This window comes from Phasianus colchicus, chromosome 6, assembly GCF_987193195.1.
Source record: "Phasianus colchicus chromosome 6, bPhaCol1.hap1.1, whole genome shotgun sequence".
In the NCBI taxonomy this organism is placed as follows: domain Eukaryota; kingdom Metazoa; phylum Chordata; class Aves; order Galliformes; family Phasianidae; genus Phasianus; species Phasianus colchicus.
Window position 1 is genome coordinate 22,242,864 of NC_143441.1, and position 26,953 is coordinate 22,269,816.

The 26,953-nt window shown below is 37.9% G+C and overlaps 1 protein-coding gene across 2 annotated transcripts in view; it reads right to left on the reverse strand.

Moving 5' to 3' along the window:
* Positions 1-26,953, reverse strand: part of PALS2 (protein associated with LIN7 2, MAGUK p55 family member) — a 57,688-nt gene that overhangs the window by 25,315 nt on the left and 5,420 nt on the right. Inside the window, exon 2 of one of the 2 annotated variants that reach the window (XM_031590119.2) lies at positions 1,439-1,557. In XM_031590119.2, coding sequence (XP_031445979.1) covers positions 1,439-1,555 — 117 coding nt within the window. In that variant the 5' untranslated portion in view covers positions 1,556-1,557. Of the gene's footprint in view, positions 1-1,438; positions 1,561-26,953 lie in introns of both variants that reach the window. The other variant, XM_031590118.2, reaches the window with a different exon arrangement.

Genomic DNA, 26,953 nt, shown 5'->3' on the forward strand with positions numbered 1-26,953 from the left:
AAATGTGAGTGAATCAGTCATCTTACTTCATAAATAATGAGCAGCCCAAGAGTCTGTTGAGCTCTCCTGCACGGCAGCTGGCTGCATAACAGATCTGCCCACAAGTAGGGACAGTTCTTGAGGGTACCGCTGGTGCAGAGACCCCTCACACTTCAACATCGAGAAATTCCTTGCTGCTACAAACCCTCAGTAGGTGAATAATAGTTTGCTAAGCTTTATGAGCTTGCTAAAATTATATCATAGATTGATTGTGCACACGTAAACCACTGACCAAGTCTGGGGCTAGGAGTGAATTCAGCCACATCTAGATTCCTTATCTCTGCTGTTCAAGGAGTTTAGAAAACTAGGGGATCCACTCTGAACCTTGTGACCCAATGGAAGGGTCTCTTGGACAAGTGTATTTAATCTTATTTTCTATGAAGTAAATAATCAAGTGTACCTTGAAATCTCAAACCTTGTTAAATCCCCATTTTATTTTACGTCAATACACATATTGCTGCTTCTCTCTTCTGAATTGTGTTCTGTTTGTAACTAACACAGTTAAACAAAAGTGAATTCTTACACAAACTCTTATGCTTTCCTTTCCAGATTTTTATAGAGCAAAATCTGTACACAATGATCCTTTAGCTGTACAGAATACTTCCTGGCTGCCCACAGGGCATTGCTTCAGATGTTTATTCATATTAAAGAGACAGCTATATTTCAGTTAACTCTTTTTTCTCGTGTAAGGAACATATTTTTATGAAGAATAAGAAAGAATGCATGTGCTGTATGATATTGACTGCATTTTCTTATGATAAAATAAGCTACATTTTAACTTGAGAGTCTAAAGAGTTTTTGTCAACATCACTTTAGATACTTATAAATGAATACTACCATATATGAATAAAGTAGTCACATAATGTAAGACCAAAGCTAAGGCTAGCCCGTGTCTGACTGCTGCCAATCAAAGGCCCAACCATTACTCTGAGATCTAGGAAAGCGCTTGGAGAGCATATTTCATTGGGTTGATCAGAAAGTAATTCCAAGCCAAAAAGACAACTTGTTTATGCCATGGAGGAAAGAAGATTATTGCTCTCACTTTTCATCTTTGGAAAAAATGCTCGAAAACAAGAGATATGGGTTTTGCACACAACAGGTGTCACAAGGCTACTAAAACCAAGTACCTCTGATTTCAAGTATTTTGACATTATCTTCATAAATATCATTAACACACTACTACCAAAGTCTCTGAGTTTTACTCTTCCCTCTAGATCTCCCATGTATCAATAAATCGTTGTACACAGAAATTATACCAAATATGCTCTATTTTCAAGAACACTTTTAAGCCTTCTAACAAGACATACCATACATTAAAGGCACACCTCAATCCATACTCAGTGTTCATGTACCAGATACAACATTTTCAGATTCTACTCAGAGCAGGAAGTTGAAATACCTTAGCAAGTGATCTTACAATGGGGTTTTCCATGATTCCTTTGAGAAAAATTAGGTCTATTTCTTCAGCGCCTGTCGACGTCGGCAGATCAGTAAGGTTATCCAATACCTGCTGCATGGCTGCTGACAAGAGAGAGAAAAAAGACAATAAATAAATAAATAAATAAAACCCTAAGTATTGAGCAAAATAGACTTGGATAAATAGCAAAAACTCAAAAACAACAACAAAAAAAACCACCAGAGTATTAGAATAAGAGATTTTAAACAGCTAACTATTGAGCGCAAGCGGGCAGAATGGATAAACTAATATTCTTTTATTTGAAAGATGGAAATAAGTTATCTATCCAAATCCTTAGCATCACAGTCAACTCAAAGGAAAGTTCTGGGCCTGGATTAAACATTAACTATTACTTAAAGACTGAGAAAAGTCTCATGTATAAACTAGATATGCATAATATCCAAATACAATGAAAGCAATTAACTCGTGATCGTTTTGTTTCATCTCTCTTTCACAGAAAGTTTTCTGCCCTTATACATAAACCCAACAACTGTAAGTTTTAGAGTGCTTCTATAGGCAGATGTCACTGTTCTTGAAATGAATACAACTTTTTTTTTTAAACCAAAAATGCATTGCTAAGGAAGCTCTTGACAACACTTGTGTGCACTCCCAGCAGTCACTTACACGCCCCAGTTCTGACTTACTGCACTCTGGCACTAAGTGCTGTAAATGCTAGCACCAAGCTGGCTCCACAACATACTTCTATCGGGAAGTTTATCTTAGAACTTGAAGAATACTGTATTTGCATGGTTTTCCCAGTGGAGATATTGTTGGCTATCAACAGCCCACAGAGAGAACTACAGTAGTTTGGGTTGAAAAGGAACAATGGTGCTCAAGGAAAGCTCCGTAAATCCTACCATCCCCACTGTCCTGTCTCACAATGTCATTTATGAGGTGATGAGAATTTATTGTATAACCACGTCCTTCAACCCTTTCATTTAAGATAGAATTGAACAAAACAGATCCTTTATGTAAGAATGCACTCAGCACATTCACACACTGCAGAGTTCTCGTGCATTTGAGCGTGTGTGCAGCAGCCCTTTGCAGACACTTCCTAGGCTAGATTCAAGTCTGCAGAGACGAGTGTATGCAAGCTCAGGCTCAGCACAAAAGGGGACATCACTGAAGAAAATTATGAAGTCCTTCACAAGGTAAATGATTTTTTTCACCTCTTCCAACACACAATTAAATACACTCATTTTGTTAGCATTACCTTAGCAGTGAAAAACCTACACTGTTCTTTTTTTTTTTTGAACAGTATGTTGTCAGACTCTTGCAGAGTTATGTTTGCATATTCAGACACACACATACATAGGCCTACTAAAAACTTTTCTGTCAAGCTCCTCAACAAAAGTATTAGAAAAAAAATACTGTGTACTGCAATACTCTGCATGTTGCATAGCAGCATATGTCAAGATAATCAGAAAGCCTATATGCCCCCTCCCACACAAGAATTTACCCTCAACTCTCCTCACTGCTTTATAATGAAAGTTATTATGAAATACGGCAAAGCAAGAGAAAAACAGCATTTCTCAACACCTACTTTCTAATTTGAATGTTTCATAGACAATTCCATTCCAAGAAAATACTTTCTGGCTGTACTTTCCCTCAAGCAGAGCTGACTTTTCAACAATCAAATCATCTTGTATGGTACATTTTAACTACAGCAGTGAATGTCAAGAGACTTCATTTTTTTTTCATGCTCTAACCAAGCTTCTCGCTTCCAAAACATGAATCCTCTGTGAAACCATGGGAAGGAAGAAAAGTGACATTTAAACTGTGCTTTCAGATTCTGAAGCAATACTATCTCTATGTTTTCAACAGACAAAGTGCTGTTAGTGATCACACGTTGGATAAAGTCACCAAACCAACATGGAAATAGTCTGAGGAAGACAGGGACTAAGTATGTCCTACATCTTGAGGAGACTAGCTACCAATGCATAAGGCATTTCTCATATATCTCCATGTTAATAAACTGTTTCCTATGTAACCCTTTCAGAATTCAGCCTACCTTAGATGATCAAATTTAAAATTAAAATTTCTATTTAAACATTATCATCAAAGAGAAGCTGTTGAGAATATCATTTAAGCTTCACAAGAATGACTTCCAGGCTTTGTGCAGGATATTTTCAAACGAATATTACATTTAACAAAGGTTTCACAAATTCTACCATCAAAGCTGCCAAAGCATACTTTAGTGTTCTTGGAAGGCAGCAGACACCTTTATATTAAAAAAAATTCACAAAAGCAGACTTGCATCCCGGTTGCTCAAAACTCAAAACAGTGCCATGCATCTAATGGTTGCCTTTTCTCACCCTACTGTTCTCCAGTGGTGAGAGCTCCCTTATCTATAATAGCAATTCCTCAGTATTAGGAAGAAAATTAAAAAAAAGCAGTCACATGTAAGTTGGGACAAAGCACCCTGGATTGATCCCCAATTTCTGTGACCATAACACAGAATTATACACTGCCTTGATATAACTAGTTCCCCATCTTAAAGGAAGGATCTAAGTAGCTGAATAAAAAAATATTATAAGTACCCTCTTTAAAAAAAAAAAAAAAAATCAGCTATAACATAAAACTCCCTCTCACACTCAATTTTTGCTTTAAGAGGCTTCAACAGAGATTCTGCACCTGTTATCTACTACACAGTAACAAGAGACTAGTCTTTATAAGGTTAACTCTTCACTACTTTACATTTACCTAGTAAAAAAAAAAATGAGAACATGAGCAAATGTTGTTTTTCCAAAAGTCATCAAGAGCATCTCCCAGCAGGAATCATGTTAGTTGATTGTATGTGTGTGTATATATATATATACACATACACACACACACTTCAAATATAGTACACACTCAGAGTGGAATGATAACATTTGCTCAAATGTGAAAATAGCTTTGAGAGCTTGAGCAACATACTTTCCTTCATATGCCTTAGATGTTCATACACGTACTTTCAAACAATCTGATTTACAAAGAGAATTTAACAGGGAGGAGGGGAAATGAAAAGATACATTGATAGATGTGTTATAAACAGCCCCTTTTTAGGTATCTATTCATCAGTCTTTTGTTAACTCATTTCTAGAAAAAAGTCTTATTAAACCACAATCAGCAGCAGATATGTTGTTTCCAACATTAATTATAAAGATCTTTCAGAACAATGTAGATACTCATGGAATTTCAAGTAGCAATCTTAACTGACACCTGAATTCTTTTAGAAAAGATATCAAAGCTGAAGATAAATACTCACAAAGGGAAGTTTCAGTTAAGAGATCTTGAGAAATAGATGGAACTAAGGAATTTAGAGATCACCAAAACTAAATATTCTATCAAACGCTGCCTTTGAGCCTCCCATCTCTTCTCATTCTGCACATCTGCCCTTGAAATGTTGAGAGAGGTTATTTGCTGGGGAAGGTGGGGGAGAGAGAGGGAAAAAAATTAGTAGAACATAAATGTAAAGTCGGCATCCAAGAACCAAGGTGAACAAATAGAAAGCCTGGTAAGCCGTCAAATTGCATAAGCCAGGTTCTTGGGAGTGCTCCATGTTGTTGAATGCTTTGGTGTCAAACAAAAAAAGAAGTGTCTGCTTTTCTTTTGGGGGAAATATTAACTATGTCTCTTGTCTCTCTCATTCCATCTTTTAGAGGAAACTGGTAAGAACATATTAACTTTAAGAGCTGTACTATTTACTTCCTCCTCCCTCCAAATAGAAACCTTTTTGTATATTCAAAGAGCAGCCTGGGTAAAACTTCAAATTTTCATCACAACAAAGGATTTGCTTTAGTGAGAATAATAAGTAATAAGCACAGTTGAAGGAAGGAGCAAGGAATACAGACATTGCAAGAAACACACCTTGACAACAGCCTCCAGACAGCATAGAACTGCGCAGCAGAAAGAGGCTTTCAGGTGAGACAAGGTGTTGAAGTAAAGGACTCTCAGGAACAAGTACCAACAAAACAGAGCTTGAGATAGGACTTCTAAGAGAAAATGAGATTACAATGGGACACCCTCCACTACAGCCCCTGGCTTAGTGACAGGGAAAATAAACACGCACCCAATTCCCACAATCAATTTTCAAAGAACATCTTTATAAACATTGAAAGTTTAAAGCCTGAAGCAACACTCAGTGGGAGCGTACTATTCTGTTGTGTACGTGCACTGAACAATTTATTCCTACTGAGCAGGTGAGTCTCTTCTCAAAGTAAGTAGTTTGTCATTTGAGCCCCCTATCAAAAAGGGAAAGGAAGATGCAGGGGAAAGGCGTGTAAACTGGTCTCTGTAGTAACCATGCATCTTCACGTCTAAGAATGCAGAAATTTCACTTACGAATGCAGAATTTACTAACCAGAATTAACTCATCCTAAATTCATGTATGGCTCTTCAGATAACCAAAGGCAGATGCTTCAAAGGCTTAATCTACATACTGCACCTTACAATAGTAAATTCAGATCAAATAGAAGTAAAAGTTACTATGACAAATTCTTCCTAAGAAAAAAAAAAAAAGAGATTTTCAACAAGCTCTCAACTGTGACTCTTCCATCAAATCTGATTTTTACTTTTTCTTTCAGTGCCTAATTCTTGACTAGATTAATTCTATGTAGAGGAAAAAGGAAGCATACATTTAAATAAATTTTCCAGATTTGCAGACAGAAGACAAATGTGTCTCTCACTGGGGAAAATGAAAGCTTTGCAGAATGAATACCCTGCACAGATTTTTTAGCTTAATTTCATTTTATTATTCTCCAAGCTAACAAATGAACGGGGAATTAAAAGAAAATTGTGTAATATACTTAAATAAATGTATGCATAATTATTTTCCCATGACCCACTCATTTGGATAGGGAGGTATGATAAATACCTCAAGGACTATTGGTGAGAGTAGTGGTGGAAATCTAGAAAGTTAGATTAAAATCTTGTCACATAGACAAGTTTGGAAACAATTTCTCATAGGGAATGAAAATCTTTTCAACAGGGATATATCCAAAAGAAAAGTTTCATAAGACACCGAAATACATACAGGAAAAAAATAAGAATTAAAATTAAAAAAAAGAGGATTTATACTGCAGATTATTCAGTTATCTGAACTGTCCACTTCTCTCACCATAGGAATACCAATGAACATGCTAACATTTTGAACTGGCACAAATTATTCACTAACAGACTATTCATTAAGAATATATGAAATACTAACTGGAAACAGAGGGCTTTGTTAGCTTAAGGTTCAGAAACCAGGGTAGGATAAAAATCTCTGGGAAAGCACTGCGCAGTGAGCACACGGGGCATTGTGCTCACACTGCCACTGCCTGCAACTGAATACACCAAGCAGAGATCAGATTTAGAATCCAGACAAGAGCTACACAAAGAACACACAACTGCAGTTGGTCCCTCTGCCACGTTACAAACCAGTTACACAATGCCATGCAAAGTATGCCTATGCTGTTGCTGTTGTAGGGTACAATGATGCTTAGGCTCTCAACCATCCAGAAGCTGTGCCTGCACAGCAGTGTGAGGTGTTCTCCAGGCAGGCAGCACTGGGCTAGCGTGGCTGTAACCCTACTGATAACCCTTTTAAGTTTTTCTGGGCAGCACTCCACTGTAACATCATGTGGGCACGTTTTCTAAAAAGCAGGACCCCTTCCTCACTCAGTAAAGAATAGACCTTCTCTAGAAACAGCCAGATTGTTTAATTAAGGAAGCTGCTGTCTGCAGCATGCATACCTCATTGACTGCAGAATCAGAAAAATGAATAGCATATCTGGCAGTGAATTAGGAAAAGAAGAAGGAACAATCTAATTGATAAGACTGAATGCTCCCCTGGAAAATTATAGTCTACTCACTGAATTTTTGCATGTTGAAAAGAAGTAACAAATGACTAGAGATGTCTTCTATTTTTTTAACTTTATTTTCTCCACATCTCCTGACAAGCAGAGACTAAATTATTTTAGCATAACTATAAATAGAAGCTCAAGCAGCCCATACCCTTAACAAACCCAGCTCAAGTACATTTTACTTGCCCATTTTCTGTCATGGATCCTACGGTCACAAGTCATGGGGGAAACAACACTTCCATATCCCAAATACTGCAGCCCCACTTCCTTCAGGCTTTTCAGTTCAGCTACAAAATGAAGCAGCACACATTTTTTGATGAACAGATGGACCTCACAGCTGCATCTTTTGGACAAAAGAGCAGTATTTTAAAATTATTTCAGTAAAGATAAAAAAGGAACACACACAGCATCACACCTCCAAAACTAGCTGAATTAAAAGGCTGTGTTTCATTTGCAGAGAAATATCATGACCAACAATATGATATTGCCAATAGCTACATTGAAATTCAGTACCAAGGAAGTTGTGATGGACTTCTCGTGAAGAATGTAAGGAAATCATCTAAATCATAAAGCACAAAGGCAGCTGCCTTAATGTGAAGCCCACTAATGTCGATGTTTCCATGATAAGCCTATGCAGGTGTTTAAATGACAGTAACATCAGAAACCTTGGTAATACTCATTAGAGAAAGACCGATACAAGATTCAGACACAGATGATGAGGAACTGAGAAGCAAACACACAAATATGCTGAATGTCTTTTCTGACAGATAAAAGGCATTTCATATGATAGTTTGTACTGGACAAGTCTAAGCCCACAGCTGAAAGTCCTCTGCATTAAAAAAAAAAAGTAGAGGAAAATCAGAATCCTGCATGGCAGTTCCTATTTTACAGCCTGAGCCACCTAATGAATGTGCTTCCTCATTTGTTTTTGGCATTTTTTGCCACTGAAAGAGGCAGAGAGGCATAAGATACCTTCTGAAGGGTTCAGGAGATGCAATTAAAAAGAGAATTCACTTTTCCATTTTTCTGCTTAAATAGCTTCCAAACTCCACCAAAAATAAGCAGCATTTTCCAATGAATTAAAACATATATAAATGTTTGAAAAAATAATCAGTTAAAACAATCACTAAAAAGTAAATATTTTCTTCCCAGAGGTACATTTAGGAAAAGAACAGAACACAAGAAAATACTTCTTTTACTGTGAGGGTGGTCAAACACCGGAACAGGCAGCCCAGAAAAGCAATGGAATCACATCCCTGGAGATACCACCTTCAAATAAATATTGGTAACTCATACTAATAACTATACTGAAAGATAGAAATCTTCACTCTTTCCATGATATAAGAGGTTCCAGTTTAAGCCCTCAAATACCATCAGCTCATTTATGGATGCCTGCATCTCTCTAGGGCATCTCAGGTGACATTGAAGATGATGTACTACAATTGGTGGCTTTGAGCTAAACATAAGAATTTTCACAACACTGGAAAAAAAAAAAAAAGCAGACCTATGCCTCCAAACGATTTATGAAATGATACTAAATTGCTAATATGCTATTTTACAACTTCTAAATACTGCTCATTAGAAATGCAATGACTACAGTAAGTCTTTGCTGAATATCTGAACATCACCACTACCAGCTGCCAACAAATAAATTTACTTCCACAATTTCTGAGAAGATCACACATTGCCATAAATATATACAGCTTTTGTTCTAGCTGAATTTTCATGACCATGTTAATCCTCCTAAAGGACAGTACTAAGAAAGGAGCCACATTTTGAAATCAGTTCAGTTTCCCCCTCAAAATTTTATATTACACAGAACAGGACACAGCTTAAAAGAAACAGCTACTTTTCCTCTCACTATAGTATGCTGTCATTTTGATGAAATATTTCTTGAGATCTTTAAGAAAACCTTCTGCATGTATACACTTCTTTGAACCTGCTGAGCTACACAGGTATGAAGTCCAAATATTGCAGAGATTGAAGAAATTGCTATCAAACACTTGAGTAAACCAGAAACCTAAGTCTGTTGGAGGCCACAGAGGACAGTGAAAGGAAAAAGAGATATTCCATACTGCTGAAAGCCACTATCTGTAGTCTAGACAAGTAGGACAGTATAAGCTTCCACTGCAGGAAAAAGTAGATGTGTTTCAATAGGAAGGAAACCAAAATCTTAGCATTGTGCCTCAAATTGCAAGGCAGTATTTGCATTTGAAATAAAATACTGAATTTGATGTAAAAGCTTCAGTCATACAACACAAACTACAGCACGTAAAAGCAAAACAGTAAAAGCTTTAACAAAAGGATGAATTAAATTACTTCATTTTTATAAGTGTTCCTACTTTTCAGCCACAGATTTTAGAAAAGTATGTAATGATGCCACACAAAGACAACTGAACTTTAAATGAACACCAGCATACATCCCAGAACAAATATCAATTTTGGTGAACAAAGAATATATCACCTTAGTACTTTGACCAATTTATACTTCAGGTTCTAAATTTTTTTTTTTTTTTAACTGATTTTTAAATGAAGGCAAAAAGGATGATATGTAGTCTAAGGTACTATTTTATACACAACATTCCAGTAGAAATTCAACAACTTTTGGGACATATATACTTCCCTCCACTTCTAACAGTCAGAGCAGGCTGAACGTATGAGACCGCATCAATTACCTTTCTTACTGTTTTGAAAGAAACAGCTAGATGAAGAAATGCATTTTCTCTGCAGTCACATACACACACAATTAATGCCACTATTTATAAAGTTCAAAATGCCAGCGTAACATATGCAACAAAGCAAGTACATCCTTTGAAGTGTGGCCTTTCCTTTCTACCTTAACTTTTCAGCTTCCTGAATCAAAGTCTTTTAATCTCTGTATTTTTGTCACAAAATTTACTGACAAAATACTAACATCGTAAGTAAAAACTACTTTTTACTTACATATACCCAGGAATAAATTACAAGATGTAAGTTAGTCAGTATCATTTTTCTCAAAGGAGAAGCAGTTGAAGATGTGCAGAACCATCTATCACACTGACGTCCTAGCAAACTGGAAATCAGTGAAGAGCTCTTCCTAAACCAGATTCCTTCTTCAAACAAACAACAAATTTAGGAAAAGAGTGAACAGTCTGCCAAATGGAAAGAATTCTGCTTTGTGTGTGTTACATACTTTCATCCTGTTACCGGTTTCAATAGTGTCTTAGCAGGTAAACATGAGCTGTGAAGCCCTGAGATGCAAGTTCTGCTGCACTTCTACGAGCAGACACTTCAGAAACAACACAACAGGCAGCTCAGGTCTCATTATGAACACATTTATTGAAGCATTTATCTAGGCACTACACAGGCGTACTTCCAAAGGAGAAGCCAGAATTCACAAGGACTGTAAGGTACTCTGCTGACAATGTGAACGTCATGGCACAGAGCAATACTCAAGAGCTATTAGGTAACATGCTTTGGGTAAGTCTGCCAACAAGACATGGAATCTTTAATAAAATGAGTTACTCTACATAGAGCATAGTAACAACACTGTACCCACTTGTAGAGTAGTGAGGCTCTTCCAGCCCTAGCATCTCCAGAGACCCATGATGAATCCATTACTGGGATTACCTGCTGTTATCACTGAAGTTTGCATCCTTCACATGAAATCACCTGATCACTCCTACCACTCAATTTAAAAAAAGCCATTGGGCATTTTCCTGAAACTTCATCAACATGTAAATGAGTTTGAGCAGATCTTACTTAACCCAAGCCTATTTATAGCTAGAAGACAATGCTTCAGCTTTCATTTCTCTAACATAAATAATGCAGTTGAGCCTCTCCTATATTATAAAGCAAGAAACAACCTTGAATAATTTCTCTTCTTCCTACAGTCTCTTCCAATCTGTATCTCCTTCCAGCACGGACAGTCAGAATTGTTCAAAGTAAACTGGATGTGAGTCTCATGAGCTCCTTGCACAACACTAGTAATATTTCCCTTTCTACTGATACAGGCAGATCATATGGTCTATTTTGTCATACATTATATGGTCAGCTCAACCTGCTGGCTTGACACAAAAGAGTATAAAATATCATTTTGAACTTGTCTCCTCTAAACCTTAATGTGCAGCTGAACTGCCCTTTCCTTTAGGTACAAAACACTACACGTACATTTTGTCCCACTGATATTACTCCAGGCTTCAAATTGCTTTTTTTTCACATTGGTTTTCATCCTCTTTATATTCAAACTCTTAAGACGAGGAACTTCACCTGAAATCATCTCTTTCATTCAGATGCTGCTGCTGCTGCTTTTCACCCTACCACCTGCTTGAAGCTGTAGGAGACATCGGAATTCTAACAACCAAGAATTCTGTGATGAAAGATGATGCAAAACTGTATTAACTCATTCTCAGACTTATTTCATAGCAGAAAGCATTAGTGACAAAACATTCAAACACAGCACTTTCAAAACCAGATCATCCCACTATGATGCAGGCACTCCAAAATCTACACCTATGCCTTTTCAGTACATCACAGCCATGTATCGCATGACCTGCTGCATATTCTGTTATTATGAAGTATTTGTTTAATTAATTTAATTACTTCTAACCTAAACTGCTGGAATATTTAAATCAAAGACATTAAAATACTTCTATTTCATGTTCTATTATAGATGTTGCACAAGCATTTGAAAATTGCTCAACAAATTCATAAAATCAGAACACAAACAGGAACAAGCACAATATAAGGTGCTTTAGAAAAGATTAAGATCATCTCAACATACTGTTTTGTATCTAGAAATGAAAGCTACTCTAATTTACCGTAGAAAATACATTTGGTTATTATATGATTCCTTCCCCATTTGTTCTAGGAGAAAAGACCCACCATGCAAGACTGTGTACGGTGCAATTTTCCATTAATTCAAAACCTACTTAATTTCTCTCCAAGTTTTTCCCTGCAAAGCAACCTGTGAATGTAAGGTTTAAGACACGAACAAAACTCTAAAAATTATTATATTTAAAGTAGTTGTCTCTGGACAGGGACCTCACTTTCATAGGATCACACAGTACACTTTCCAGAAGTCTCACCTGCAGTTCATTGCCAACCTCTAACATGTACACTAAAATAATCATCCCATTATTGCTAGCAGTGATATATTGGATAGAAAATGGTTTCTTCAAAATTTTTTGTAGAATGACATTGCTGATGTTTTTAAAATGGTAAAGAACACAACATAAAACTTTTCATACTTCAAAAGAGAAACGGCAAAACATAATGGCTTGTTAAATGATTGAACTGCATTACTGTCCTAAATGCATCTACCATTTGAAAAACATTTTCCCAGCAAGTTTCTATTCTAAAACTTTTCTTTCAACTAAACACAGTCACATTTTGCACAACTACTCCTTATTCTCAGCAGTTACATTACTCTAGCCCTAGGAAGCATATGCTCAAGAGCGCTGCAAAAGGAATAAAGAGATCACCTTGACACCCAAATTGTGAAGGGAACCGAAAAATTCCACGGATAAACTCACACTGTCTTTAGTTATACATTTTAACTCCCAGATTCCTTTTCCACAGAACGTCGTCAGGATTTATTCAGGTTCACAAATGTTTGATTAAAATGGGAAATTAAAGTTCAATTTAAAAATATCTAGGCACAGCAATGAGGGGAAATGTTATTTCTAGTGGTCTTCAGACAACCTGCACTAAGAACCACACGTTTTTAAGAAAATGGATATTTCAAATGTTCGCAACCTTCGCTTTGAAGTCATTTTGCAACTTACTGCTGTGAACACTGAAAGACAATTTTCCGCATGTTATAAGGTAGATACAGACACAGAAACTGCAAAGGGTACCTTCAAAACAGCGCTCTGCACTTGTACCTGTGATGCATACTGACAAGTTTGAAATTTTCTACTCTATTTCCTCAGAATACCAAGTTTGGTTACATCAAGTTCTGCACATTCACTTCTGAATTTTCAATCATGTACTAAATCATTCGAACCAAAGCAAAAAACAACAACAATAATACAACCCAAACCACAGAGCTTTTAATCAAAGGCTTACAGTAAATAATTTGTGACTAAATAGTTGTAAGTTTTTTAATTACACAATGAATTTGGGACACCTGTCCACGCAGCTCTCCCTTTAAACATATTAGTTAGCAGAACCTTGAGAACTTAACTGGCACTTCAGAGTAGCTGAAGGGCTGCAGCAAATAAGAGGAAAACAAATAAACTTCATGCCCTGAAATATAATATTCAGCTTTGTAAACCAACATCTTGCTTAGAACAGCTATCAATGTTTCATCCCCATTGCCCAAACAATGAGCTTAAATTGAGTATTAACTACAACTAACTACCAAAACTAAACAATGAGAAGTCAGAAACACATTATATGTCCAGATATAAACCGCTGCTATTGTACCAGGCCCACAGGTGACATGAAAGTAAGCAAAGTCTAGTAACTCCTGTAGCAAAGACAATCATCTCACTTCAGTTTATTCCTCATCTTTGATAGCAAAGAACATGCTTCCAGTCACTTACATTACATAAATTTCTCCCTCCATTATTGTAGCAGAAGCCAAATTCTGAAAATCTTCTGTTCAATTCACCACCCTCTCCTCTCCTCCCTCCCCACCCCAAAAAAAGAAATTCTGGTAAATGCAAAGACAGCCAAACTTTCTATCTTGGACAGTCCACAGCACTGCAGAACTTAATCAAATAATACAGTCTATCAAGGCTTTTAATCATTTTCCTAAGTAGGAAAATCACCGTGATATGTGAATGTAGAAATGTTTAAAACTACAATGACTTCTATTTACATACCATGACATCTTTCGTTACATGCTTTCATTTTAAAGTGAGGTCACAATCAAACTTGTTCATAGGAGTGTGTCTGAAACATGAGAAAAACTACAGAGAGGAACAAATTTAAAGAAACTTTAAGATTATTTCTTTCTAGTCTCCAAACTCAAATTGCTGTTTCTTTAAAACAGTTCATACATACCCCTGTATGCTACCTTCGATCCCATTTACAATAGCACAGTAAAAGCTGTCTGACTTTCTTGTCTTTGACCCTCAGTTCTATTGCTCAGGGGTCTCAGAGAAGGTTGGGGTAGGAAGAGAGGAGGGAGCCAGATATTAGTTCAAGCAGTACCTCATAGAGTGATGATCCCCATTGGTTTCTTGGCTATGGAATCTCTCAAATTTGCACAAGTTTCCAGGCCCAGTGAGTGACTTCAGTAATTGTAGTCAGAATGACTTAGAATATAAGTCCATCAACAGAAAAGAAGTGGAGAGAACTCTCAAAATAGCCTATTAAAATCCCCCCATGCAAAATCAGAAACAGCAAGTTAGGTACTACAACTCTTCTCCATCCTCAATCTTGGAATCCCACTGCAACAGATAAATAATTTCATGTTTTGGCTTTTCCACAAGAAGGTTTTATGAAGCCAGGGTCTTGACCTAGAAGTGTAATTGCTTTGCCAACTGTCTTCAGCATGGCAGTTAAGAGGACTGTTTCATCACACTAAATGAGTTCTCAGGGCAGTCAGTCCCATCCACAGTAGTTTCGGCTTATTATACTCCCCATTAAATTCCTCTTTACCAGAAGTGTATTGGGCCTGAGAGATATATAAAAAGAGAGCAATGTACCCTCCTGTGGATAAATTGGTTTTTTGGACAGAACTAACTTTAAGATTGTGGAATAATTTAACATAAAGTTATTCTCAAGTTCCTGAGTGAACTTAAAAGGGCAATGATGTCTTCTTCCGTAACGCTAAAATACTCAATGTTTTCTGGATGTTACAAGGTCAAAAGTCATTCATAACAATCATAGCTACTGGAAATGGAAAACAAATACTATACTGATCAACTATATTGGTCATATAGAACATAAGGGAAGCAAGAATCAAATAGATGAAGTAGTCATTGGCTAGTGTAAACTCAGCATTGAAGTTAAATGGCCTTATTTTTCCCCATCATTTTGAAAGGCCTGAAACAAAACCTAGTCTGAAACAAAACCTAGTGAGATTATGCATTTTCAGAAAGTGCAAATCCCTCTTCAAAAAAAGCAAATCAATCTGTTTGATTGGTTTTGCTGGTTTTCTTTGGTTCCACTCTCCTTTCCCCACTCCCCCAAAATCTTTTTAATTGATTTTCTTCTACACAGGTAAAAGAAATAGAAATAAAACACAAATAGAAAGGTTGTAGGGCACTAGAATAGGCTCTCCAGGGCAGTCATATCATTACTGAGATTACCAGAGTTCAAGAAGCACTCAGACACTCCCAAACATTTAGTCTAATTTCTGGGTCATCCTGTGTGGAGCCAGGAGTTGGACTCAATGCTCCTTATGAGTCCCTTCCAACTCTAGATATTCTATGAGTCTATGAAATCTGAATTCTGCTTCAACTTTTAGGACACCATGTATGTTAGCATGGCCTGCAGCATACCTTCGCACACTGCACTGGTCATGGGGTGGAAAAACCAAGATTAACATTCGAGACTGAGACTGGCCAGGAGTCCCCTCGTCAAAAAGCAGCTGCAATTTTTAAGCAGCCTGAGCTTGCACTTCTCTTAATTAACAGATTCCAGCAGCTTAGCTACAAGCATGCTATACATAACCTATATGTGCGTGCAAAGCCAGACCTCAGTTTGCTTTCTGGCACAGCTGGGGAGGGAAAAATAGCTTGAGAAAATGGATATAAATAAATACATGCAGATAGCCAGAACATCATCATTGGACAAATCCAATGGCAGAGCAATAAAAACACAAGCTCCACCCAACCTCTCACTGGATTACCGGTCCCTATCACAGTGTTTGTCTGCACACAGGGAGCCATTAAAAGGAGCAGAGTGTCATGTTGAAACTCCTTTAATAACATGCGGTTCAGAAGAGCATTTAGCAGCAATAATAGTACAGTACACTGCTTGGATTTTTTTTTCCCATTAATACAATATCATTTCCATGAATCAAGCTTACTGATGGCACCAGCATTGGATTTCTCTACAGAAACTTGCCATGGTAGCAAATAGCAATGGCACTTGATTCTCTAAGAAAGAATTTGCATTCAGTGACTGAAGCAGTTGAAACATGAAAGGGGCTTTCTCAACTGCGGGAGTGCTGGCAGAACGTCTGTTTTTCTAAACACAGTGTCAGGATTTAAACACCACATCACTCCTCAGCATAAGTTTTCAGACCCACATAGGCCAGCTTTCCCACAGAAGGAATCAACACTTTCTTTTTAATACCAGAGAGACTGGTCTGAAAATAGCTCCTGCAGTGCTGGTTCAAAAAAGAAGCTAAGTCTCTATATTTAAAATTCCATTTTTCAAATTATAATCTTCCTGTCCAGTACAACAGGCATCAAGGGCTATGAAGGAAAAAGATACTATCAAGTATGTATCATTTCGGCTCGACATAGGATTAAATTAAGGCCAAAAAGGTTGAGAATTAAATAGTCTTGTGAATATTTTTAACAGATTGTAATTACTTGGAATTCAAAATGCAATTACTTAAAATTTTACATGCTCAAATTTATTTTATTTTGAGCGTGTGCGCATTTGTGTGTGCACACGTGTGTATGCGTGCACACAATAAATGAATTGTTAGCATATTTATCAAGTTCAGGCAGCACACATCAAGGTGCATTGCAATTTCTTGGTCCCATCTGCCTGGTAAACATTTTTTACAGTGATGGAATCTGTAAACCCATGCTCAGTCTCCATGTAACTCCTCTCGCCTATATTATCAGCATATACTGGACTAAAGGAAGAGAAGGAAATGTAGGAAGCAACTAGGCATGCAGACATCCAAAGACAAGACTGGACACATGAACTATGATATAGAATCAGCGATTCAGACTTTTTACCATAAGCACTAAATTGAGTTTGATGCCAGTGGATTTTACACTTCTTTCTAAAGGTGTCAGCCTTCTAAAGAGGTGACAGTCTTCTCTGTTCCTACAAGTACAGAGTTCAAATAAAATTTAGTTCAAATAAAATTAAGTATTAGCAAATCCACTGATTACCTCAGGACAAACAACAGGCTTGAATTATCCACAGCTGAATCCAGCATGCTAACAACAAAGCTAATATACAACACGGTGATCTATATTCTTCAAGGAAGGGATACAGATTCCAAAAAAGAGACACACTACAATAAAAGCACCCAAAACAAACTTAAGAAATGTGTTGTTTTTAATACCTACTACAAAGAAACTTCTAATAAAAGATCTGGCTGATTTGAATCCTTTGGAGGTTTTTGCTGGATAAGACACCTGGGAGGGATGGAAAACACTTTCGTGAGTTTGATCATCACCGGGATGCAGCAATTCAAGATGGTCTTAGTGTAAGATTATCTCTGGTGTTTTGTTGTTGTTGTTTTTTTTTTGCAGCCATCTGTTTTGTGCATTTCCAAGTTATAAAAGCTATTATAACACAAATGCTTGCACTCATACTCTCTCCACCCACCATAAGTGTTTACAATATTCACCCAGAAGTTAAACCCTAGTACAAACAGAAGAAGCTGGTCACCTTTAACACAAAGAGTAAAATTGCGTTTGAGGCCCCAAAGCCCTGGACTCCTATTTAGCAGTGAATAATTTCAAATTCTATTAAATAAAAGGCAGAAAGAGACTAGAAAGAAAGTAATACATTATGATGAAGTTATTAAAACTAGGTACAGCAGAAGGAGTGGCTGAGAAGGAAAAAAATAAATGTATCACAGCCTACAGCATGTTCCAACTGATGGCACAGGAAACACAACTGCCCTTTTTGTACAGTCTAGCACTGAAAAAGAGTGCTTTCGCTATGCTGAAAAGGGGAGCATTCAAATGGGACTGCCATCTGCTTCACCTGTCTCTATGTATATAGCCTGGCATTTCTACAAGAACAATTACATTATGCTGAACGCACAGGCTCCCAAAAGCTTAGGGTTCAATTTGTCACCACGTATCATCATTTCAGACTATTGTCTTAAAAAAAAAAAATTCTTTAGACAGTATTAATGGGAAGTGAGATTCACATAGGAGGCATGAGTTCTTGCTGAATATTGCTGAAAAGATTGAAGTGTATGTTCAGCTGCAAGCAGGTAAGCAGTTCCAGTGACTCCAAAGTTAAGGTATTCACTACAGTTGTTTTTGAGAATTAGGCCAGAGAAAATGAGCAAATAAGAAGGAAGTGAATTACTGAATGGAAAGTTCATTCTGAGGTTTACATTCAGATCCCCTCAAGAGAAGCTGATGAGGTATTTGCATACATTTAACTTCAATCTGTGAAATGTCACACAGCGTAAGTCCTGATTAACACACTTGGTTCTCAAAGGTTATTCATACTAATATATGCCTAATAAAATGTTTTCAACTATCCTTCCATTCATTGCTTATTTCTGTTCAACTAAGAAAACACTCCTCCTATTTCCAAAGTACACCTAAATACTTAGGAAACACTGTGGAAGCTAAAATCAAAATGGCTTCTTAGCTGCAACTAGAAGGATGAGTATTTTGATTAACAACAATCTGTGCTATAGACATTTGGAGATCTGCCTAACATGTTTACATTCTATTTTAACAAATGGCCAGTATTTTTATAGTCTTGATGACTCTTCACTTCTTTTGCCTTTTTTCATCCAGTTAACTCAGGCAGAAGTTGCCCATTAACTCTAAAAACAATGCAATAAAAGCTTTAGTAGGACTTCAGTCTTGATCACATTTAACCTAGTAATTCTAGAGAATATTTGCTGAAATTTATGATGCATCCAACATCTTCAAATACACGATAGTGCTTCTGAGCCTCGCTTGAAGATAAGGTATTCAATCTATTCCTGGCAAGAAATTTTTACTACTTCCCATTTGCTTCCCACCCCACTTGTATACAAGAAGTACATGCATGTTGCACTTCACCTCAGTTTTCCTCCCAAGGATATCTTACTCCACCAAGAGAAAAAACAACTCTAGATGGCCCTTACTTTCAGAAGATCAAATTCAGCTATTTTGAAAATGGAAGTTAGATATGACATTGTCACTTCCCTCAGCGACAATCAACACTTAGGGAACTGCCCTTCTGGTGCCATTTCAGCTGTTGTATTATTTATAAACTAAAAAAAGGACTATTTGTTTTATCCAATACAATCAAAATGTCTTATCCCAAGATGAAAGAGCACTTCAAGAAGTCTAATCTTGTTCTTGGTACCAGAACCACTGGTACTTTTATACACTTGACAACTTACACCAAGGCTGAGAACTTGCATAGAATTATATTCCACTCATCCCAAACTGCAGTTTTGCCAGTGACTACATTTCTTGTTCAAAGGCAGTAAGAACGTCACTTTGAAAAAATATTTTTTAACGTATTCATTGGGGTGCTGCTTCTTTCTTACATCTTCAACTGACCAATGAAGGGATTAAACACAAGAACTTTGACTATTACCAATAAGCACGAAAAGAATGAAATACTGAAAAGCAAGGAGGAAAAAAAAAGCCCCTTCTGTCTCTCTGGGTCATTGTCATCATATTCCCACAGGTCGTAGAAACTATTTTTATAACACTATGGCTCTATTCTGTACAGCAACCACTGATCGGGTTCTAAGATCTCGTTATCAGACTGATCAAAGTACATTTCCCGTTCACCTTTAACACAGGATGGTATAGAATTCCTATCTCCACCCTTTTCAATTGCATCAGAGGACTAAACCAAGAACTTACAAAAAATGTATTTCCCGGCATCTGAAAAGTAACCATGTGTTACCGTAAAAATGGAAGTGTTTTCCCAACAATACTGAACATATCAAACTGCTAGTTGCCTGCATAACAATTAAAGTGAAAGATAAGCCAGCTGCTATAGTTGCACAGAATCACAGAATTCTAGGTGTTGGAAGGGAGATCACTGAGTCCAAACTCTGTGCCAATGCAGGTTCCCTATGGCAGGTTGCACAGGTGGGCATCTAGATGGGTCTTGAGTATCTCCACAGGAGACTCCACCACCTCTATGGGCAGCCTCTTCCAGTGTTCCCTCATCCTTACTGTAAAGAAGTTGATTCTAAATACCTGAAAACATAAAAATGAACTTCAGGAAGAATGTTTTTCTTGCTTTTTTTTTTATTTAATCACAGCAATCTGAAACAGATGATTGTTTCCTTACTGCCTATGTGTTTCCACAGGATGATTGAAAAATCTGCTTCCAAGCACAGTACTGCCAGACAAACTTAAAGGAGTATTTCTCTTGCTAACCTAGCAGTCTTTCCTTCAGCTTCAGATGACCACCCATTGTAAGCACAATGGTTTCTGAGCACAGTAGGTTCATGCAGGACTTTATGACCCACCAATCCAAAACTCAAGCTACTAAAATGATCAATTAACCCCATCACACTGCATCATTTTGTGTTTATTAAAAACATACCAGTGGCACAAAGATGATCAGGGGATTGGAGCACCTCCCTTACAAAGACAGGCTGAGGGAGCTGAGCTTGTTCAGCCTGGAGAAAAGAAGGCTGCGAGGTGACCTCATTGCAGCATTTCAATACCTAAAGGGAGCCTACAAACAGCAGGGGAATCAACTCTTTGAAAGGGTTGATAACAGCAGGACAAGGGGAAATGGTTTTAAGTTGAGGGAGCGGAGATTTAGGTTGGATGTCAGGGGGAAATTCTTTACAGAGAGAGTGGTGAGGTATTGGAACAGGCTGCCCAGAGAGGTTGTGGACGCCCCGTCCCTGGAAGTGGCCAGGGCAGCCTGGTCTAGTATTAAATGGGGAGGTTGGTGGCCCTGCATGTGGCGGGGGGTTGGAGATCCATGATCCTTGCGGTCCCTTCCAACCCTGGCCATTCTGTGATTCTGTGGCACAGGAGAGCCTTTAAAACAACACAAAGATATTAGCCAACGCTAGGTCCACCTCACACACAGGATGCCTGTGTGGAAGATGCGTTGAGAAGAAAGAAGTCCTACAGCAACAGACAAGTTTCTGAAGAGCAGGTAAACATGCAAACAGGCAAATGTGCTCCTGCACTTGGAGGCTAAGTATCTTTCTGCTGTTTCAACTGGGCACATCATTAGGCACTAACAGTCAATGACAACAAAATCTGTGAGACATCTTGGTCAGCCTGGCATGTTTCCTAAGTTACATATATGGGTAATCATTAATCTGTTGCAAACTTACCCCCAGCTCTATTACCAAAATGAAAACCAGTACAGGCTCAGTCCTCATAGTAGGCTACAAAGATACAGATACCACATCTCAGTTAGCAAGTGCTGCAGAGAAAATCCATATCAATTATTTAAAGAAACTAAAGAGTAATCCAGGATAAGAGCTTCTCATGTTTAGTCAAATAGATCTCCAGTGCAGAACAGCAAATTATGTATGAATAGCAGTCCAGGAAGAAGTTGAACTAGTTTTGAATGGAAGCATCATGAATAGTAAAAGTATACCATATAAATAAAATGAACAGCCCACAAACCTAATCCAGCTTAAAACATCCTCAAGTTAAACATTAGCTAGACTCTGGGAGATTGCTTAGGGAAAATTACTTGTATGCTTAGTTCGTTTTTATACTTTCATACAACCATAAAGTTTGGAAAAGACCTCTAAGATCATCCAGTCCAAACATCAATTCATCCCCACCATGCCCACTGACCATGTCCCTCAGTGCCACATCTCCATGGTTCTTCAACACCCCGAGGGACACTGACTCCACCGCCTCCCCGGGCAGCCTGTTCCACTGCATCACCACTCAGCAAAGAATAATTTTTTTCCTAACATCCAACCTGAACCTCCCCTGAGGTTTCTTTCCTGGACAGGTTATGAATGCTGGGCTTTTTCTTCAAAGACAAGTGCTCTGTTGTTTTATACATATATATATTTGCACATATTCTTAACATGTATATAAAAAACTATATTAAAAAAATCCATTGTATATGTATACTGTGGGTATACGTGTACAAACACAAACAGTAACAAATACGTATTTTTAAAGAGCATTTAATGGACTGACTGCTTGCTCCTATTAATCATAACAATCCCATTCTGTTCAGACAGATAGGTAACAAAAAATGAAGAAAGGTCTTGCAGGGTCTTTCTTTAGGGCAACATTAGTAATTTGGATTTTTTTGCTCACAGGTAGCCACTCCTACAGCTGCTTACTTGCATGCAGTGTTTTAGATTATCCTTTTGGATTTACATTTGCTGCCCAGTGACTCATGTTAAAAAAAAAAAAAAGAAAAGAAAAAGCAGAGCAGCAGATGCGTTGCCTTTGCTGTCCACTAGGTGGACTTTCTTTCTGGAAATTTTCAGTTGTGCCCTTCAGCATTGTGTCTTTTTCTTAGTTTCCAATATCCTCAAAAAAAAAAAAAAAAAAAAAAATCTTTGGAAGTTGGTCATGTGTAGGCCCAGGGCAATTACATAAGATGTTATTTTAGTTGTGAAAAACACACTAAATTCTGTATTCTGTCACTGCTGTAGGTTAGCATAAGGAAATTTCTCAGAAGTTTGTTGCTAATAGTGTTTAGATACTTGGGAACAGTTACACACTTCTTTATCTGGAAGCTGAATTTAAGGCTATCCAGACACTAGATGTTCTGGCCCCAGCTCTCCCTTATCAAGAGACACAGACATCCAAAATAAACGTGTTATGGCTTCTCTTTCGTCTTCTTGAAAAAACTATGCAGAAATAATGTTAAGAGCAGCTCCCAATAGATTCTGATGGTTTCAGAAGCTGCACTGTATGTTGGAAGTAGGATATGGAGTTAGATAGACCTTTGGTTTGATCCAATGGAAACTCTTTATCATTTGAAAACTTACCTTATTAAAGAGCAAATACTTTCAAGTTTGTAATGTATTGTGCTAGGCTGCAGGACTTTACCAAGAGTACAAGTAGAATCAGTTTTAACCACTAATGTTGCATTTAGCAAAAAATAACTTGCATGAACATATAATATTCCTGCACTGTGACAGCAGATGCCAACTACAGAATTAAGATGGACTGCCTCTATCTACGTTCTGACTGTATTCTACAGAATATCTTTACACCTGAGAACAACAAAAATTTCCTTCCGCCTATTTCAAAGCAGCACTGTACTCTCCAACAAGGTTCACATCTATTCATCTTTGCAGATTTCCCTCTTCAGCAGTTAAATGCACAGCTACTTTTGAAACCAGTTAAAATCAAATATAAACAGGCCATTTACATAAAGGTATATACAAGCACTTCAGAATTATTTTCCCATCACGGCTCACAGTCAGCTACCCAGAGAACTATCCTTCCTGCTGAAGCTCATGAACAAAAATGGGAAAAACATTTTCTTGACTGTTCTTTCCAAAGGCTAACCCCTTTCCTCTATTTATTTCATACTAACTAGCTTTACGTCCCTAGACTTTGTAATAGAGGTAAAAAGAAATGACATATTTTGTTCACACAACTTCTTACCAAACCACTTTAGTTTAGTAGATCCAGATTTGACAAAAGCATCTCTTTAGCTAGACTTACTTGAAAATCAAAACTGATTTAGTTTGCTTACTCAGCGTATTAGGTAAATATTTCTGATATTCGCAAATTAAGAAACTCTACTACTGAGACTATAAATTAATGTAACCTTTAAAATGCAAGTATCTTTAGCTATCCTAGTCAAGAAAGAAGGAGGAGTGGCAAGAATTAAAAGCAAACTGAATTTTGAATTAAATACAGAAAAATAAAACTCAAAACTTGCCCTGAAGAAAAAAAAACAGTAATCTAATTCAAACTAGTCTGTGGCTGTCCAGAGAGATTACCTTCTGGAAGTACAGTAATTACATTTGTAAAGTAAAATCACTTACGCCTGGGGTGGGGAGGCCCAAAGGATTATTTTCTTTTTTTAATTTTGAAATGTGTGTAAGTTTCATAATGCCATGAAGACTGAGAAAAGAATTTTGAGTACAAGAGTACACATTCTGAGTAACGGGCTTCTTTGGTGGTAGGAATCAGATATGTGTAACGAGTACAATCACAGAGCCCCAGAAGTCACCTAAGAATGAATACAAAGTTCCACTTTTCCTTATGAGTTTTCATTCCAAACCTAATAGCAGTGTTTGGGGAACTTCTTGCAAAGGCGCTTTTTTCCAGATCTGTAATTAGCCTAATCCTTACAACTCCAAAGAAAAACTCCTACTGGTTCCATTGGACGTTTCTCTACAGGCTTTTAGCAGTACCTTACAAATGAGATTACCTAAACAAAAAAACCCCAGAGTATATTCTTATGAGCTCTAGCTTGCCTAGTAGTCCACAAAAAGAGTTTTAATCCAACAACATATTCATTTACAGCAAGACCTAACAGCACCATTCTGATCGTCCCACTGTGATACAAAAGTGTCACAAAATAGTTTGGGCATCTTTACAAAAAAAATAAGATGCACAGTCAAACAAGGTTCTAGTCTTATGTCTTATTTACAAAAACTCTAGATTTTCTAGAATCTTCTAGATCCCAGAACCTCAAGTTTTAGACAGCTAGAAAGAAATGATGTGAAACAACACTAGAGTATCAGGTACGAAGCATTTACCTCTCTTGTAATTATCACACGACTTAGGTCAATACATCTGAGATCTTCCACTTTATTAGCATAAGAGTCCAGCTGCTGAAGTCAACCCTACTCTTTTCCATTCCCCATTCATTAGTACCAATGCAGTACTTCTTTCTGAACTCCGTTCAACAGTTTTTCTGTTGCTTCTTACAGCTTTCCTGGACTGCAGTAGCATATTCTGCTGCTGTTAACGTAGGCTGTGCTGTTTCCAGAGCTGTTTGCCACGATTTCCCAGTTCAATGCATATCCTTCAATTCACAGCCAATAAATTCCCTTAAATAGTAAACTAGCATGTTCCCAGCAAAGAGTAATAAAAAAAGTTCCAGCAAAGAGAATGCAGTGACCTCCCTAAGCAATACTCCACTCGGACGGAAGAATCCTTGTTAAATCCAATTAATCAGACCAAGATTCTGGAAAGTATCAAGTTTGGGCTACAGCGCATTCCTTCAAGGCGTTACCGCTCACCGCTGAGCAGCGCTGGCTGCGCCTGCACGGAGCGCACGGGCAGCCAGCCGGCTCCGCTGCGGCCAGCAGAGGGAGCGCTCGGGCCACATTTCCACACAGACGCGGCGGGGGCTCCGGGCCGGCCTTCCCACCTCCTGCTCCGAGCTGGAACAGAATCGAACCGACACCATCTTCCCGCTCCTTGCGAGCAACACCCAAACGTCTCACCTTCTCACCAGCGTGCACCTTCAGTACTCTCCCATTCCAGTAGCTACGACTTCTAAGGTTGCATTCACCGCAAAGACTTGTAACTTGAGGGCTGCGTGTAATTACATGTAATTTTTTCTTTATAATTACATGTAAAAATTAAAAGAACTCGATGGCCGACCAGTGCCCTCCTATGCCTTTCTTAATGTTTCTTTCAGTGCATTTATGGTCTGTTCTCAAAAATGCCCAAACAGGGGCAGCAGGAAATGGACACCATCCCTGCAGGCAAGAGCAGCAACCCAACTACAGTTGTTCTCTGTGAGATCAGGTAACAGAGAAGTGTTGTTTGAAACCCAGTAGGTCTGGCTCCCAAAAAATAATGAGTCTGCTTGAGACCATCTTACTACTATTGAGCCAAGACACCTACAGAATCACAGAGCTAACATCAAAAGAATAGGATGGGCAACTTCTTACACAACAGTTCATGCAAAGGTTAAATTTTGTCTCTGAGGCAAATGGGCCACCCTTGAGAGTCATGAAAGAATGAAAAACCACAGAGCCAGCCCAAACATCGCCAGCATCTCACTTCAGAATGAAGCTTCCCCTGAATACTGCTTTCAATACCGCACACAGCAGCGTACACGAAATAGAACAGTATCCTCAGAGAGTGGATCGCATCTGACAAATGCCAATTACATCAAGTGCTTTGGGAAGTTGCTCCTCTACTGCACTGAATAAATCTATGTAGAGCTTCACTGATCAGAGCTGACCAAGTCAACTACTGCTCATCCCAGTTTGCCTCCATTTACCAAATCTGACATAAATAGCAAAAGCGTCTCAGCAGATTCACAAAGAGAAAGCGACTATCTGCATGATTTGCATTCAGATGACTGCCTTCCAGTCATATAAACAATACGTTTCACTTAACAGTTTCTCCCTGCCAGCATGTTCTTTACCAACGAATGCATAAATTGAACTTTCAATTGTTAATTACACCTCCTCCTGCTCTTCCACTGACACAAAAGATGAAAGTGAAGCTGTGAGAAGCAGTATGACTACAGGAAACTTAGCACCCTTCAAGTAATTTCTAACCAGCAACACAGCGTTGCTACAGCACAACAGTGCAGTACGCTGTTAAGCCAGAATTGCTTGGAAAGGTGAAAAACTTTTCATTCCATTCATTCACTAGGCTGCAGTTTGTCTCCCCAGTTTTAGAACTTCTGCTGGATAAGCAGTTTCATCTTGCCAAAAAGACTTCTGTGAACCTCCAACAGTGGATCAGGAAAGGCATGGGGAGGAATTTTAATAGGAAGGCATGTGAAGGCTGACTTACCAATTGGCCCACTGACTTGTTAAAAAAAAAACTGCCACACAGAAAGTTGCTGAGATGAAATGCAAAATAAACAAAGGCTTTCATTTGACTATTGCATACCTATCTCCAACCATCAGATTGGTAAC